Source organism: Fusarium oxysporum, chromosome 1, assembly GCF_000149955.1.
Source record: "Fusarium oxysporum f. sp. lycopersici 4287 chromosome 1, whole genome shotgun sequence".
Classification (NCBI taxonomy): domain Eukaryota; kingdom Fungi; phylum Ascomycota; class Sordariomycetes; order Hypocreales; family Nectriaceae; genus Fusarium; species Fusarium oxysporum.
The window spans coordinates 4,062,546-4,078,103 of record NC_030986.1 but is presented as its reverse complement, the minus strand read 5'-3'; the positions used below and the strand labels follow the sequence as shown (position 1 = coordinate 4,078,103).

Sequence of the window (15,558 nt, the reverse complement as noted above, 5' to 3'; positions counted from 1 at the left end):
CTGTAGAGTCACAGTGCGAGCTACTGTACTTACACGGTCAGCGATAGAGCTTAACCTTCAACAGGGACAATTAATACGTTCAGTGGAAACAATATATTTTATAGCTTTCAGTTTATGAGTCTCTATCATTGGTTCACAGACCTCCTCGAAGCTTGTGCAACTGGCTAATCAGTCCAAATCCACCCGGTGACTTTGTATCCTCTACCACAGTCGCTGCAGCATCTCTCGTGACACTGCCTTTCCGTGACCGTGATTCCACTTTAGTCTTTTCCTTGGTCTGCTCCATTTCCTTCATTAGATCCCGATGCTTGTCTTCAACCGTCTTGGCAAGACCCTCTATAAACTTATTTCGTCCCTTCTCCTCTGCTGTGTCCTTCCATACACGGTTAAGCTCCTTGAGTTGTTCAATTCTTTGTGCCGCTTTCTCAATGCCTTGAATAGGGTCGTCAGACTTGTTCAATAGATCTGATATCTCGTTTCTGATGTTCTTGAGTACTTCCTTGCCCTTTTCCTCAGAACTTTGCTGTGCTGAACCTGGCTCGGGTGCTGATACTGAGAGGAAACCGGAGCTGACGGAGATCTCTGATGGTGGGAAGACGAATTCCATGGCATCTCCGAATGTCTTAATAACTGAGTCCAGGCGTGCTCGCACAAGAGTTAATGTTTGTAACTGTCTGATGAATTCAGGGTCATCTGGATTGGCTCCATCGTTGGTAACAGCTGCAGCAGTTGTCGACGGTGCCGCACTCCGATCTTCTTTAGCAGCGGCCGCTGCGGCATTCTTTGCCTCAATGGCTTCTTGCAATCCTTCGGGAACAAACTTCTTGATGTCGTCATGAAGCGTCTCATTCATAGTCTCCTGGAGACTCAACGTCTCGCCTCGTAGTAGCTCCACCTCATAAGCCAGGCGACTCCCGCTTCTCAAAATGTCATCAGTAAGATGCGTAAGAGTAGTTGACAGCCGTGAAGTCTGGGCGTTAAGTTGTGAAATAAGAGTCTGAGCTTGCGTGGACAGCTCAGCGAGCGGTGCGACATCTCCGGTTCGGCCAGGTATTGAGCGCTGCTGCAGTGGAGGAAGGGTTGAGTTGAGGAAAGTTGCGGGATCAAATGTAGGGTCTAGAAAGTCTTGTAGAAATTCATCTGACGTATGTGTTGACTTTGGCTGGATAACAGCTCTTGACTTTCGTCTCGTGTGTCCTGGTCTTGTAGCCGCGCTGCTGGTAGCCCTTCGGCGGCCAGTTTTCAGATCAGTAGCCATCTCTGATAAGCCTCAAATGTATAGAGCTCTCTCTACTCTCTCGCTTTTGTGAATATCTGTCGTTATAAAATTGGTTTAGAAGTCCCAAGGGGTATGGTTTCTGACTGAGCTATGTTGGCCACTTTGGGTCGTTGGCACTGAATGCATGACCTAACCGATGATAATCCGGTTGCCCAAAATCACTTGCCCACTTACAACAATCACCACTCTCTTAGCAACAGACTTACAAAACCTCATACATAACATGAGTGATTCTCAAGACGAGATGAGGATTGATCCTTCAAGGGCTCAGGCTCTTGTTTCTCAGCTTAGTTCCGTCAAAGAGCGTATTGCTGCCGTAGCAAACGGTCGAAAAGTATGCATGACACTCACTCTCACTCTCACATTGAAACACCATAAAATATACCCTGGCTTACATTCATATCAGGTCCGACTTGTCGCTGTCTCAAAGCTCAAGCCTGTAAATGACATTCTAGCACTTCATCAGGCTCCTACTTCCCATACTCACTTTGGTGAGAACTATTCTCAAGAGTTGACTCAAAAAGCAGCTTTGCTCCCGAAAACTATTCAGTGGCATTTTATCGGTGGCCTCCAGTCTAGTAAGAGACCTGACTCACACGTATGGAACCACGCATACTGATATGATATATTAGGCCATTGCAAGTCCCTGGGAAAGATCCCCAATCTCTTCTGTGTCTCAAGCATAGATACTTCCAAGAAGGCCCAGCTTCTCAACACTGCCCGCACAAATCTTCTTTCTTCACAGCCTGATCTTGACAAGATTGGTGTCCACGTGCAAGTCAACACATCCGGAGAGGAAGCCAAGTCTGGCTGTGCCCCCGGTGAAGAGACCGTTGCTCTATGCCGTGAAGTCATTGAGACATGCCCCAGCCTCCGTTTTCTCGGTCTCATGACCATCGGGGCTATTGCTCGCAGCAAAGCCACTACCGCTGAGACTGAGAATGAGGACTTTGTTACTCTCAAGGAGCAGCTAGATCTTGTGGCTAAGGAGCTGAATTTGGATAAGGATAGCATGGAGTTGAGCATGGGTATGAGTGAGGATTTTGAAGGTGCAATTCGCCTGGGAAGCAGTGAGGTTCGTGTAGGCAGCACTATTTTCGGGCAGAGGCCAGCTAAGGCAGATGCAAAGATCAAGGAGTAAATAGCGAGTTAACACAAAGTCAGCCCCATTCAAGCCCACCTTCTTCAAGTTGATGGGTTTCTTCAATGACCTAACACCTGCTCCATCGTCTTCACCGCTTGATTACATTTTTCTTTGCATCATGTTCATTCAATTTACAATGAGAGATCGTGGTATGTAACAACTGCATCCTCCTTGATCAGATCACTCCGCACGGCTTCATCGCCTTGTGCGGTAAAGAGGGACTATACAAGGAGGATCGACGCAGGCAACTTTTCAGCCAATAAACGACTGGCTTTAATTGAGCGCTTCCTCCGATTTCATGCTAGTTCCCCAACGCCCATATGCTTCTGTGGTATTATAACAACTCCTGTCCGGCGAATATATAGAAGATAAACATCGTGTTCTCCCATCAAGTCACCATAACATTACGGAAAGAGTCCGAAATCTGCTCCCGTGAAGGTGGCTCGAATCGATCCGGTCCCGTTGAGATTCCTGCAGCAAGCCGTTCTTGCATATACTTCAACAAGACCGCCGGCACGGAATCATCTGTGGCACGGATAGTCAATCGAATCATCTGATGAACAGTTAGAATATGCAACATCTGAAGCGGAATGGTTTCGCCTACCTGTTGTCCATAGTTTGGTTCCAGTCTCATAAGACAACCAAACTTGCCTCCTTGAGATGTGTGCAGCACGCTCGCACCAACAACGTTCTTGGGGTTGGGGTCAACCATGTCCAGCACACGCCATCTGAAACCCTCCACTGTCTTTGTAACGAAGCTCTCTGTGATTTCTCTGTCGCCCTTACCACTGACTCCAAAAATGGCCTGCGCCTCTCGGGGGGCACCACCAATCTGCTTCCATCTCTTGAAAAAGTCCTCAGCAGTCAACTCTGCCGGGTCCATAAATTTGTGTATAGACACGGGAAGCTTCAGAGTAAGTGCCTGTAGTGCACCAGCCAGGTAGCTGATGCGTACAGTCGGACTCTTCTCAAAAATCTTCTTTGCTTCGAACATAACAACTTGCTGGGACTGTCCACCTTGCACAATGGTACTATCAGGGAGGTTTTTGACGTCCCAGGTAAGGTTCTCTTTTTCATTCTCGTCCAGATCCAATGTCGTTGTGAAGGAACTGATAGTTGCTGGTGTCTTGTTCTTAAAATATGTGATCAAGCAAGCCATCTGGCCACGATATTCTGATCGAACACCGATCTGTAACTGGCCATCTTCGTATAGAACGCCGTCTGATCGAACAAGAAGTTTGTTGAATCCTTGCTCCCATCCGGGTGACAAATGAGCTGCACTGGCCAAGTTAGGGGCCTTGAGCATCTTTGGCTCAGATGGTGTAGGTGCGTTGAGATCGAGCCCAGCCAAATCGGCAACACCATTGCTATGACCGTTTGTGCCAGTTGCAACCTGGCCATTCGGTTTGCCGTTCAGTGGGACATTCGAGCTAAAAGTCCTCTTGAGTGCTCCAGTACCCATGCTAAGTTCCCGAGCGTCCGCATTGGCATCCTTTCCTCCCACCACCCAGGTCCTTCGGTCGCTCGTATTAGCATGTTTCTGGTGTAGTCTGGAGAGAAGTGCAGACTGTCGTTCAGGGAAAGGAGGCATTTCGTCGCAAACTGTTCGAAGGAGGTCATCCGTTGGCATATTCACAAGGGTCAAGTATTCACAAGCTCTCTGTTGAAGCTCGGAGTCCAGGTTGTGGCTGTGAAACTCAAACACATGAACAAGCTGAGGCTTGATTTCCGGGAACAAGTTGACATATTTGACAAAGCATGAGAGAATCATGGCACGAGTACTCGAAGAGCATGCCGTCAGCTTGCCCTGAAGAGCCATAAACTGCTCAATAGGACTGCAACGGGGCTGGTCAGCGACCAAATGACCAAACTCTCCCAATATATAGGCGCCAATCTTGACCAGAGTCTCGTGGCAGTGATCGCCCTTGACATATTGTAACGCATTTTGAGCTGCGTAAACCTGTAGCTCCTCGTTGTTCGTCACAATTTGAATAACTCGCTGCCACACCTCATCGCTGACATGATCTCCAGCCATGGCGATAAGTCTGAGGGAGATATCAACGTACCACTGCACATCAGTGGCGTACTTTTCCGTAAGAATGGCAATCTTAAGGACCATTTCTTCTCGGATAGCGAAGTCGGCATTCTGTAGGTAGTGCAGTAGCTCACCAACGATGACTTGGGCATTTGTGGCGTCACACATGCTGTAGAGTAAGTCCAGACCCTTGCGACGAACACTGATATCTCGATCTTTGAGCGAGCCAAGAATAATTTCCTGGTGTTGCTTGATGGGATCCAGAGTTTCAGCGCGCGCAGCCAGATGTGTCATAGCTTCCAAGCCTAGATATCTGACGTTGGTCTCCCGGCTCTGGATAAATTTGCCCAGTCTCGTTGAAATTTGCTTCATTAGGCCATGTTCAGTGTCTAGGTGGATAATAAGGTTGATGGCTTCAAAGAGCACGGCGTTTTGAGCGTTGTTCTGTTGAACGTTCTTATTGGTCTCCATGGCTAGGTTCAGGATCTTTTGCAAAGACTCGCGAATCATTTCCCGAACATGAGTGTCCTCTGAACATTGTGTCAGTAACTGCTTCCTGTGTAATTGCGCTACCACACTTACCTGCAGGTGGAAAGTATTGCAGAAGTCGAAGTAATTTGATCTGCAGCCAGGGGCAGGGGACTTTGTAGTAAAGGTAATCGGTCGTATACTCGCCGTCGATAAGAATTCGCTTCAGACGAGCTGCTGCTTTGGCATACGCTCCCTTGTATTGCTCTAGATTATCTTGGGCCAGTGTCATGACCAGCGACGTGACGGAAAGTGCAACGCCGAGGTCAGAGTCATCCATAAGGTGGATAATGCGCTCCGCCCATTGCGGCGATACGATGTCTGGGTGCTTGCGGTATAATCGGAGGAGCGTCAGAGCGGCCTTCTTCTTGACGAACGATTTTGAAGTACTGCGTAACAGCGGTCAGTGTGGTTCCTTCGCACTAAAGGGGTATGAGCGCATACGGAGAAATCAGGAGTCTATGAACCTCCCCATTTAGGGCTTCGCCCATCTCTCGACTTCCAACATTGGCAATCGCATGAAGAGCAAGACAATTGAAAAGCTCATTATGGTCGAGTAGGTCCTTTCGGATGCTGTTGACGACAAGGTGCAGAAGCTCGTGCTTCTCGTGGAGAAAGAGTGTCATAGCCAGATAACCTATCTGCTTCTCTGAGTATTTGTTTGCTGAGATCAGATTCACGGCCTCGAGGTGCCCAAAATCGACATTCCAGCCCAGGATGTAAATATATAGCAACTTGCAGACATATTTCTTCTTGTGGTAACCGCTAAGACTGCCGTCCTTGAACTTCTGTCGAATATTGGCCAGCTCCTTATTGATTCGCTTCTCCTCGAGTTCACGCGCTCTCGCATTTCTGAGATCAGCAATGAACTGAACCAATCCACGCATATTGGCATTGCTGCTACTCGAGCGGCCGAGGAAGCCTGTGCCTGAGCTCGACATTTTGGGCGGTGGTATGCAAAGGTATTCGTGCGGTCAAGTCGCTGAAGACCCCTGATTTTTGGAACGAAACGGGGGGGGAGTCGGCTTAGATGGATTCGTACGGTGGAAGGTGATGTCAAAATATCTCCGAGACAGAGTATGGTCGCGCCTTATCGCAAGAATCGCATAGTCGACTCGAATTGTCCAGACGGCTCACGCGCCAGACATCGATTGTATGTCGATGTGATGGGAGATTGCTCGCTGGAGGGGCGAGCTAGACTGAAGATGCGGATGGAGATGCGGTGGTGGGCGGTGCTCTGTTGGTGCGGCCTAATGGTTTAGTTAGGAGTTGCGGAAGAGGCCCGTGGGCTAGGGAACGGATGAGTCGGGGAATGACAAGGGCTACGACAGGCGAGAGGGGATTGTATTGTAAGCGTGTCGGTGATGAGAGAGCACTAGAGAGTCCCTACAACGAACGACACAGAAGGCCTCAAGAAGAAAAGGAAGATGTGTTTATTAACAGCAAAATTGGTGGAAGAGGAGGTGAGAAGCGTGTTCATCTGTCATCCTATACCCAGGCCAGTAACTTCTAGCCTCTGAGAAGCCTCCTGCCTCCTGCCTCCTGCCTCCTACGGGTGCAATAACGGCCAGAAAGGGTTTAACCGCTCATGGTTGCACATGGTCCGTGCTTCGTCCACTTTAACACTGCTGCCAGTAGAGTGCTTCCATAGAGCTATCAAATTCATCATGACTTCAATTGCATCAATACTCGAGGGTTATCGTTATTCTACATAAACAAACTTCACATTCCTTTTCAAGCTCAAAGATAGCTTGATTGAATATAGTTCGCAATGTCATCTTGCACAGTTTCACGATTGGCAATGCGCTGTAGTCTACGGACTCTGTCACAGCCAACCAATCTCTATCACCACATCTCAAATCAACGGTTTTATGCTGTTCAAGCTGCTGGAGCGCCTCGTTTCCAGGTTTTCAATCGCCACACAAAATGGCTACAAAAGGAGCGAGCTGGTGCCAACTCTGAACAAAGTCGGGAAGCTGATTACCTCAAGGATGAGGTTGCAATTCGAGTATCAGAAAGACTTCTAGTAAGTAACCATGTCCTTGAAGCAACACTCGTTTCTCACATACCAATAGGACATCAAACGCAGATTTCCTCGAGTGTTAGATCTCGGCGCAAATTCATGCAATATCGCACGAGCTTTGGTCCAGGAGAATCCTGATCCTGACCCTAACACACCTGAGTCGCCACCACTGGCGACTCGTATTGACGAATTGGTTGCTGCTGATTCATCTCATTCACTGCTTCACCGTGATGCTGATCATGAGTTCAACAATAAGCTTAATATCACGCGGACGGTTGTGGACGACGAAGAAACGATTCCTTTCGAGCCTGCTTCTTTTGACCTGGTGATGAGCTCATTGAGTCTCCATTGGATCAACGATCTACCCGGTATCCTCACTCAGATCAACAACGTCCTCAAACCTGACTCTCCTTTCATCGGCGCTATGCTTGGTGGAGACACACTATTCGAGTTGAGAACGTCACTACAGCTGGCAGAGACAGAAAGACGAGGTGGCATGTCTCCTCGTGTCTCTCCTTTGGCTGATGTCAAGGATATAGGTGGTCTGCTCCAGAAAGCTGGCTTCAAGATGTTGACTGTTGATATCGATGATATCATCGTTGATTACCCTGACACATTTGCTTTGATGCAAGATCTTCAGGCCATGGGCGAGGGTAATGCTGTCCTCGGAAGGGAGATGGGTGCGATTTCCCGCGATGTTCTCCTCGCTGGCGATGCCATCTATAAGGAACTTCACGGTAACCCAGATGGATCTATTCCCGCGACTTTCCGAATCATTTATATGATCGGATGGCGGGAAGGTGAAAACCAGCCACAACCTCTGGCCAGAGGAAGTGGTGACATAAACTTGAAAGATGTCTTGGAGCAAAAGTAGAGGGCAGATGATTTGTATAATGTAAATAATGTAACACCAGAGCTATGTTCCGCGGACGGGGGTTTACTCTGCGGGTTATGAATTGGATTCATGATTCTATGTATTCTTGACCGCTCATCATCGCGAGCACGTATCTGGCCCCTAAACCTTTCGCCAGTCGGTCATTGTTCGGCCGATGCATCCCAGACCAGCGACCTCAACGACCTTCTCGTGCCAACTCAGGAGCACACTCATGGCTGCAGTGGCGGGCTCGTTCGAACCAGGTCGCCCAGCGATCTGGCTGAAACCTCCCGTCGATTGAGGTGTAACCTTGTTTGGTGATCGCGAAGCTGTTCCAGGGTGAACCGTAGCCATTCCCTTGTAGCTATTACATCGTTAGGTTTGCGCACTTATCCACCCGTTCCATCATTAAACGTACATATACTTCATCAGGACATCCAGGCACTCAGGGCCGCCCTCGGATCCATAGATGCTCTTCAGTAAGGGGGACATGTCGCTTGCCTTAATCGACTGGAGGACCTCAATGATAGTGTGCAGATGAGCATCCTAAGTAGACACGTCATGTTAGATTCCACATGTGTAGGGCAAATGTACGCTGCCGCATCTCGACTCTCTGTTGACGTACCTTGGCTGCATCCGTTCCGTTGTATACTGGAGTCTCCAAGCTGCCCCTCAAAGCTCCCTCCGCATCACCGCCTCTCAGAAGCTGCCTGATCTGCCCAGAAAGCTGTCGCACTTCCGCCTCGTCGATCTCGGGCTGTGGGGGGTGCAGAGTCGAGGTGTCGAAGTTGACGCTGGAGTCTTCGTTCAAGGCGTCGATGTTGATAGTGCGCCATGCGTCACCGAGCGTCGCGCTCGTATGCTGCTGGATAATTGACATCTTGGTAATTCGGTATTATCAATTGGTTTCAGGTGATTTTCCGTGCGACTCGAGGTATTGTGAGTATTCCTGTATTAACTGGAAGCTATATCGGTGTCGGCTTGGGTGGACGTTCAAGCTGCGTCAGCGATGGCGGGGTGGAGGTGAGGCTGGAGTTGTGGCTTGTGGGATAGTTACTTGCCTGGTTTGGAGCCCGCGAATGAGTGATAGGAGTGTACCTGAGCTTCAGTGGTGCGGCCCTATTGTAGCAGCCTACATCCTAGGAATATAGTGGGCTTTCGCTGTCTTCCAAACGGCTCAAGGTATTGCACTATCTAGGAAGCTCTCTGTCAACGCTGATGTCTTCACTTTCACACTCGTCATACAACACTCTTTGTATCGTCGCTATGTAGTGAGGGATAATCTTGAGAGAATCGCATCCTTGCATAAGGCATACTGAATTGCATATCATGGCTTCCGTAGTTTGAGGTAGACTTGTTACACGCGCAACTGTCTTGGCATGTTCATATAAACGCATCCTTTTGAACCATACAATAGCCCAAAATAAACAGGACGTATACACCGAGAACAAATAGCTGATTTCCATATGGAGGACTTGAAGCTTCAAATCACACAAGTTGATGGCATAGGGAGCAAACGAATATCGAACCTAAGGTAGAGGAAATAGCTGTTAAAAATAATCGTTAAATCCAAGCTACCCTAAACAACGAGTTTTAAACGGCCTATGAGCACCCTCAACTCTCCCCTGTAAAAATTCTTTCTTGGCACGCACTGTTAGTGCACTGTTAGGAGCGGGATTTTCTACGGGCTACTCGGCCACACAATACTGCGGGGACGCCATCGGCTCCCTAACAGCAGTTTTCAGAGAAGGAATTTTGGAGAGTTCACCTTCTCTGACAACACCTTTGTCGGATCTAATGGCGGCACCTCAGAACCAGAACGCCTTAGATATCGGAGGACGGTGCCCGTGGCATCGGTAGCGACATCCTCCCGATCAACGACGCCGATTGCGATGGGTTTTTCCCCTTTGAAGGCAAGCCGCACCGCCGGCCTCTGATTCCTTCCCAAGGTTTTTCCCTGCCGCCACGACAGTCGACTACGAGCTACAACTTGGTTACTGGAGATTGTGGACTGCGTCAGCAGATGTAGTGATGCGTGAGAGAATTCTGGTCGGTGGAAAAAGCTCGACAGTAGATTGCCCCCGAACCCGCTGACGGGTGACGGGCTTGAGAAATACAGCACCTTTTGTGCCATTGGTATGCTGGATGGTGAAGGAAGCGGGGTTTCCCTGTACCTAGCTAGCTCAGCACGTCTTTTGCTCCAGTAGGAGATCTGGCTTCGTTACAGCCACCCAGACGAAAAATATACAAACAAACAAACAAACAAAAAATATGAGCACCCTCCTTTCTATCACTATGAAAACCCAGTATACCTTCCCACCGCCCTGCAGACAAATTTCAATGTATTATAAACATCAGGCTACCTATTATCCTCTTTCAGATAAAAGAAAAAAGGCTACTATTTGCAATAGTTGGCTCTACGATACCTAAGCTACTGCGGATACTTACCTGGTATACCATCACTTGATCAAGCGGCTGAAATAACCGCCTGACAGTTCTGGAAACGTCGCGCCGCACAACATGCTTCCCCAGACTGAGAAGTCCCCATGATAGAGTGTTAGGGGTCAGTCTGTTCGAGTCAGTTTATTGAGGCTCTGGCTCTTTGCAATCAATGACCAGACTATTACGACTCATGGCTGAAATGAGGCACATGACCAGGGACCTATTCAAACCTGTACCCAAGAGCTGGTGCGGTCGGGCAGGATAGGTATACTATCTCGATAATGATCAACATCCGGGAGCGCGGCGGGCGGAAGGCGATGGATCTTTGCATCCATCCCATCAGAAGCTTGACTCGTGGCTTACTTGGTCTATCGCTCGGGGAGCATACCCGGCTCGAACGACACACACACCACAACAAACGCTCCTCGCTGGCTTCATAGATCGGTCTTCCAGAAGCTTGCCTACCTTGTCTAGTCAAGAGAGGCCTCTCATGTCCCCACACAAACAGTACAGGAACCATGAACGTTTGGGACGAAAATTTTGAAATTACCTGGCGGATCCGGCACGGACGCACTACAAGGAAGCGGTTCCCCGGTGACACGAATACTATCATCTCAACGAACACGATTCAATCAAGCAGAGAGGTCTAAACTGACAACAGAGAGGTTGAAAATGGACAGCCACCAAGCCGGGTCACATCGGCAGAGTGTTGGTGCATCTTTGGGTAGCACTACGGATACCCAGCGTTGGTGTGGAAGGGTTGATCAAGGAAGCAAACACCCACAGCTTTACACTGAAAACCTCTGCCAAATATGACGTGTCAGCAAGTTCTATGTACGCAGGCTCTTGTCGGGGTGTCTTCCCAAGCAAGACTCCAATTCTGATCTGCAACACTGTTCGTTGAGGCTTCTAGAAGGCAAGAAGCGATCATCCAGTTTAGCGTGGTCTTCAAAGCGAAAATCCTTTGAATCCGATAGGTGGACTTTGATACTGCCCCACAACCTATGCCGCCACGAGGGGTCCTAATCTCATCTTCGTCGCCGGCGGGTACGTACTATGTACCAGCAACAGCAACAAGCTGAGATACTGGTGACATTTCCTCCTTGACTAGCTGCAATAGTCTGGAACCAAATGTAACTGGCTTGGACACGGCAGCCCGATCTACAAGCAGCTGCCGTGCTCGACAAGGTCAGTTGCGATAGTGTGATGGGATGAATCGATAGCACCATTCCTTGTGGCATCGAGTTGGTCTGGGCATACGATTACGGCTTCATCGTGAGCCACGATAGTCATGTTCGCACATGTGTGGTGGTCTCCCCTCATCATCATTTGCACAAAGTGGTATGGCAAACAAGCACCTGAGCCAGGGTTGCTTTAACGAATCTGGGGCGGATCAAAAAAAGGACCGGAAACAGGCTCATCTCAAACCAGGCGGGTTGCCTACGTCGCATGATATTTGTTCGCTTCCAAAGATATCTAAGAGGAAGGCACCGAAATGGCCGGAAGCTAAGCTAGCTGCCACATGGTTAGTGGAGGGCTTGCCAGTGTTGGTCAGAATCCTTTCAGCTGACATTTGCAGGCTGGAATTGTCACATGATACACGAGCACCACAATTACATCTGGTATACCTTAGTTGGCTTGAGAGTACCTAAACCGATCGACTGGGACAATCTGATATTGGGAAAGGTCATCCATGGTAATGCGCCATAGGGACGCTTTTTAGTGGTTGATGAAGGCTGGAACAAGCAGTAAACGACCCCTGTTTCAAATGCCAATGGCGTTTGGAATTTGGCTAATGCAGGAACACCAAAGTTCTGGGGCTTCTATGCGGCGCTACCGCAATGCGCAAACCGCCACAACGTGTAGCTGGCCACGCTAACTCGGATGTGTGCAGCGATACCCCTGAACTTGCAGCACGGGAGTTGGCAGTTCATCCCAATCCACCATCCTCCCCACAGGAGGACGCTTACAAAATTGCCCGGTCAGGTGGAGCTAGGTTGAGAAGGAGTCTACTGATGGGAGACATTGCAAGAGATGACACGCCTTAAATCGTCCGCACAGTGTTCTATCACCGTATGTCGCCGCTGACACCGTGGGAAAGTATCTTGCGTAGAGCTTTGTGCTGTGGAGTTCCGTTGGCTGACAGGCTTCTGGAAGCTTTCTACGAAGCCTCATCGGCCCACTTTGACTTCAACAAATCGCCGCAAGAATTACAGGTGTGACATTCCAGAGGTTCGTCGCAGGTGTCTGAAGCAAGTTCCCCGACATTGAGCTGCAACAAAATACACGACACGCTTCGCAATACCCATGATTGCTTACGTACGGCTGTGAAAATTGTAACCTTCATCGTTGGTTGTTGATAAAGAGTCTGACGATACTTTACACGGCTTCTCGGCGAATTGTGGTGATATGGCATACAACATCGACCTGCCAATCTAAGACACGTTGACCCAGTGTTAGGCGAGCCCGGCAATACTTCCGTTGCATTAAGTACAGTACGCATGGATAGGGCTTCTCGTGACGCATGGGTTTCCTAAGGATTCAAACACTTTACGACGTCTCATTTGGCAACAGCTGAATGTGAAACAGTTTTATTACCTTGGTGCTCAATTTTTTTTCTTGATAATTTCGCAGACGAACACAAGACTGGGATTCTCAGAGGCAAGAGATTCTGTCCTCGTTACTCACCATAGCGTCTCCAATCCATATGTGTGTACCACCACTGTGCAACGTTCGCTGTTGCCACAGATGGCCCAAGGCTCAACCAAGATACTGTTCAGCCGAGATGCCCCAGCGGTTCCGTGTCCTTGGGATTGGTATTCGATATCATAGCGGGGCGGCATGATTTTGAGCTTGAGAAGCGACAGTATCCTTGGGCTGAGGAACTTCCATCTTACATGACAATAAAACTGTTCTGGTTCAAGGGGGCTACTCCAGCGATATCCGTTCCCGTCCTCGTTTGTTTCTGAACTACTATGCCCTTTCCGCACGTGAGCAAGAAACCTGCGAGAGCTTGGGTACCCAAAACTACCACATACTAAACTAGGAGCATAGCCTTGGTGATGATTTGTCCTCTGGCAACCAAACCCAAGCTCGGCAGCCGTCCAGTATGGAAACCCACCAGCTCGGAACCACATGGCTACGACTGAGCCCATCGATCAATCGTCAGTCGCTAATTTTGGATCGCGCATAGTTCGAGATCAGGTCTCCTTGTCATCTAGGCATGGACCACTTCATTTTGCCAAGTGACAGCTGTCACAAGAATCATTGCCAATACATGGAAACAAACAAGAAGGGCAGGAAGGCTTTAGTGTAGTTTCACATGCAGTGATGGGATTAACTCATAACATGCATGGGCTATTTATAGCTCTGGATTCTAAGTCTTACAACTTCGGATTCTTCGAACAAGCGGGAAGTGATCAAAAAACCAGTTGAGCTGCCCCTAGCACAATCTGACAAGATATTTATCAATAGGTGTCGACGATACTTCATCTCTCGCGAGGAGTTCGCGATACTGGGATGGAGTTATGTACTACTACAATGCATGACTTCTTAGTCGAGAAATTATGCGCTCCTAAAAGATGTCATAGGTGCGACAAACGCTCCCATGTGCCACTTGGTCTTATTGACGCATTGTGCTGTTGCGTTCTGATATTGCCTTGTTATGCCCCAACAAGATGAGACACTGAGCGTGTGAGCTGTGAAGACCTTCTTGTTCTAAGGAGCATCAACTTCTATCGGAGGAGCTTTCTATAAGCATCAGAGGCCCAAAAGATTACAGAGGTCAAGAATTAGGATGTCCGATGCGACTGGTGTCATGCCCACAACAATTTTCCCCATAGCCCCTATGACGCAGAGTCTAACTGTCTCAGAAGCAAAGCAGGGACAAGAAACAAGTCAAACATCAGGTTGCAACGGGAAATCAAACAGGCAGGATGACAATTGCTGGAACAATCAAGCCGGGGGCTGGAGCTACGACGAAAGGGTACTGGGGGAACCGAGAGAATGGAGGACCCTGGCCATGTCATGGAAGAGGAGGCCGATTCGACAACTTCGTTCCTGACTAAAGAGGTACCCCGTGATTTAGCAAGACTGTATTACACAGTGCAGCAACACGGCCCGGAGTACCGTTTTGACGCTGAGCTTGACGCCGGTCGCATCTCCTCCCAATTACCACCGCCGTGGATTGTCCTCACAGCCCAGGGTATTGGGGCCAGTTTTGGATCCACTACGGGGCGCCGGGAAACCATCGATTCTTCGAAGGGCTTACCCGTCCATTTCAGCGTGCGCGTGGCTACCTGCCTTGCCTAGCAAAAGACGTTGGATGAAGAAGGTTTACTGGGAGCTATAAAGCACAAACATGGGTTACACACACCCATTTTGTGTGCCCTCGGTTTGAAGCGGACTCTAACGGGCTGTCAACGTCACGACCAACAAGCTAACGCTCTAACGTGCCCAGTTACAGAAGGAGAGCACTGTTTACTGCAAGATGGATGTGGGCGCCTGCCAAGGGATGGACCAGAGGATCTGGGGGTGTGGTGAGTGCATTGCAGTTGGGGTGTGAGAAAACGGTCTGAGAGGTCGTGGCTAAGTTGTGACGACTTTCCAACCACCCGGAGACATTGCACGCCTTGCAGCAAAAAGCAGATCCCAGCGGCTTCCGACCCCTGCGACCCGGTGGCCTGGGTGTCCCAGAGAGGCGAGAGTGAGAGTCAATGTCGCTGTCAAAGTGAACTTACACTGCAAGGTACAGAGGGTACCGTACCTAATATGCATGCCCAATACATGGGTGGGTGCTGTTCGGATCAGCGCTTTTTGGGGAGTCAAGGCCCTGGATGCCGGAAGGACTACTGGTAGAACCCATGCTGATAGCAAGCGAGAGAAGGTTGAGAGAAGTGCGCCCTGAGTTTTGGAAGCCCGAGCTCTCTCTTTGACCCTAATCAGCCACGGGACGGATCCCCTCGTGGAGACATGCACAAGGCCCCTGGAAAGAAAAGCCATGAAACATGGTCCAGCCAGGTATCGCTCTGTTCTCTCCTTTTTTTGCTTTGGAACGATGGGGACGTGGCTCACAGTTTTTTGTCACCCCCTTCTAGTACGCCCCCCCCCCCCCCCCCTGGCCCCCTGGAGCGTGGGCCACTAGGGAAATTTCACAGCAATTTTGATGAGGTTCATTCTCAGGTAACTAAGGTAATAATGATTGATTGACTGAATGAACGGCACATTGAGGGCA

At 49.3% G+C, this 15,558-nt stretch overlaps 7 protein-coding genes across 7 annotated transcripts; 4 read left to right on the top strand and 3 right to left on the bottom strand.

Annotated features, from left to right (window-relative positions):
* Window positions 1–76: 76 nt before the first annotated feature.
* FOXG_00782 (uncharacterized protein) lies at window positions 77–1,427 on the bottom strand. Its single transcript, XM_018377364.1, has one exon. It carries the CDS (start codon window positions 1,256–1,258, stop codon window positions 134–136), a length of 1,125 nt encoding a protein of 374 aa, XP_018233078.1. The 5' UTR covers window positions 1,259–1,427; the 3' UTR covers window positions 77–133.
* A 6-nt stretch (window positions 1,428–1,433) lies between these two features.
* FOXG_00781 (YggS family pyridoxal phosphate enzyme) lies at window positions 1,434–2,566 on the top strand. Its single transcript, XM_018377363.1, has 3 exons — window positions 1,434–1,613; window positions 1,686–1,857; window positions 1,912–2,566. Exons 1-3 carry the CDS (start codon window positions 1,503–1,505, stop codon window positions 2,418–2,420), a joined length of 792 nt encoding a protein of 263 aa, XP_018233077.1. The 5' UTR covers window positions 1,434–1,502; the 3' UTR covers window positions 2,421–2,566.
* FOXG_00780 (uncharacterized protein) lies at window positions 2,058–6,503 on the bottom strand. The gene is made up of 4 exons (XM_018377362.1): window positions 5,431–6,503; window positions 5,041–5,375; window positions 3,028–4,988; window positions 2,058–2,976 (listed from the first exon to the last, which is right to left on the bottom strand). The coding sequence occupies exons 1-4, from the start codon at window positions 5,925–5,927 to the stop codon at window positions 2,812–2,814; spliced, it is 2,958 nt and encodes a 985-aa protein (XP_018233076.1). The 5' UTR covers window positions 5,928–6,503; the 3' UTR covers window positions 2,058–2,811.
* A 117-nt stretch (window positions 6,504–6,620) lies between these two features.
* Window positions 6,621–8,939, bottom strand: FOXG_00778 (actin like protein 2/3 complex, subunit 5). Its single transcript, XM_018377360.1, has 3 exons — window positions 8,509–8,939; window positions 8,302–8,429; window positions 6,621–8,247 (listed from the first exon to the last, which is right to left on the bottom strand). Exons 1-3 carry the CDS (start codon window positions 8,761–8,763, stop codon window positions 8,025–8,027), a joined length of 606 nt encoding a protein of 201 aa, XP_018233074.1. The 5' UTR covers window positions 8,764–8,939; the 3' UTR covers window positions 6,621–8,024.
* Window positions 6,633–8,316, top strand: FOXG_00779 (uncharacterized protein). The gene is made up of 2 exons (XM_018377361.1): window positions 6,633–7,012; window positions 7,062–8,316. Exons 1-2 carry the CDS (start codon window positions 6,758–6,760, stop codon window positions 7,881–7,883), a joined length of 1,077 nt encoding a protein of 358 aa, XP_018233075.1. The 5' UTR covers window positions 6,633–6,757; the 3' UTR covers window positions 7,884–8,316.
* A 5,391-nt stretch (window positions 8,940–14,330) lies between the features above and the next one.
* FOXG_17949 (uncharacterized protein) lies at window positions 14,331–14,636 on the top strand (the record flags this gene model as incomplete). Its single annotated transcript, XM_018397972.1, has 1 exon — window positions 14,331–14,636. One exon carries the CDS (start codon window positions 14,331–14,333, stop codon window positions 14,634–14,636), a length of 306 nt encoding a protein of 101 aa, XP_018233073.1.
* Window positions 14,637–14,685: 49 nt separating this feature from the next.
* Window positions 14,686–14,889, top strand: FOXG_17948 (uncharacterized protein; the record flags this gene model as incomplete). Its single annotated transcript, XM_018397971.1, has 2 exons — window positions 14,686–14,718; window positions 14,791–14,889. 2 exons carry the CDS (start codon window positions 14,686–14,688, stop codon window positions 14,887–14,889), a joined length of 132 nt encoding a protein of 43 aa, XP_018233072.1.
* Between the last annotated feature and the right edge of the window lie 669 nt (window positions 14,890–15,558).

What these genes read in the sequence shown, in the direction of transcription:
- FOXG_00782 (XM_018377364.1), bottom strand. Translation starts at nt 1,258, where the DNA reads ATGGCTACTGATCTGAAAACTGGCCGCCGAAGGGCTACCAGCAGCGCG.
- FOXG_00781 (XM_018377363.1), top strand. Translation starts at nt 1,503, where the DNA reads ATGAGTGATTCTCAAGACGAGATGAGGATTGATCCTTCAAGGGCTCAG. An exon ending in CCGTAGCAAACGGTCGAAAA is followed by an intron (nt 1,614 to 1,685) that starts GTATGCATGACA and finishes CATTCATATCAG; the next exon opens with GTCCGACTTGTCGCTGTCTC. An exon ending in TATCGGTGGCCTCCAGTCTA is followed by an intron (nt 1,858 to 1,911) that starts GTAAGAGACCTG and finishes ATGATATATTAG; the next exon opens with GCCATTGCAAGTCCCTGGGA.
- FOXG_00780 (XM_018377362.1), bottom strand. Translation starts at nt 5,927, where the DNA reads ATGTCGAGCTCAGGCACAGGCTTCCTCGGCCGCTCGAGTAGCAGCAAT. An exon ending in GCAATACTTTCCACCTGCAG is followed by an intron (nt 4,989 to 5,040) that starts GTAAGTGTGGTA and finishes CACAATGTTCAG; the next exon opens with AGGACACTCATGTTCGGGAA. An exon ending in AACCAAACTATGGACAACAG is followed by an intron (nt 2,977 to 3,027) that starts GTAGGCGAAACC and finishes ACTGTTCATCAG; the next exon opens with ATGATTCGATTGACTATCCG.
- FOXG_00779 (XM_018377361.1), top strand. Translation starts at nt 6,758, where the DNA reads ATGTCATCTTGCACAGTTTCACGATTGGCAATGCGCTGTAGTCTACGG. An exon ending in GAGTATCAGAAAGACTTCTA is followed by an intron (nt 7,013 to 7,061) that starts GTAAGTAACCAT and finishes ACATACCAATAG; the next exon opens with GACATCAAACGCAGATTTCC.
- FOXG_00778 (XM_018377360.1), bottom strand. Translation starts at nt 8,763, where the DNA reads ATGTCAATTATCCAGCAGCATACGAGCGCGACGCTCGGTGACGCATGG. An exon ending in ACGGAACGGATGCAGCCAAG is followed by an intron (nt 8,430 to 8,508) that starts GTACGTCAACAG and finishes GTGTCTACTTAG; the next exon opens with GATGCTCATCTGCACACTAT. An exon ending in GATGTCCTGATGAAGTATAT is followed by an intron (nt 8,248 to 8,301) that starts GTACGTTTAATG and finishes ACGATGTAATAG; the next exon opens with CTACAAGGGAATGGCTACGG.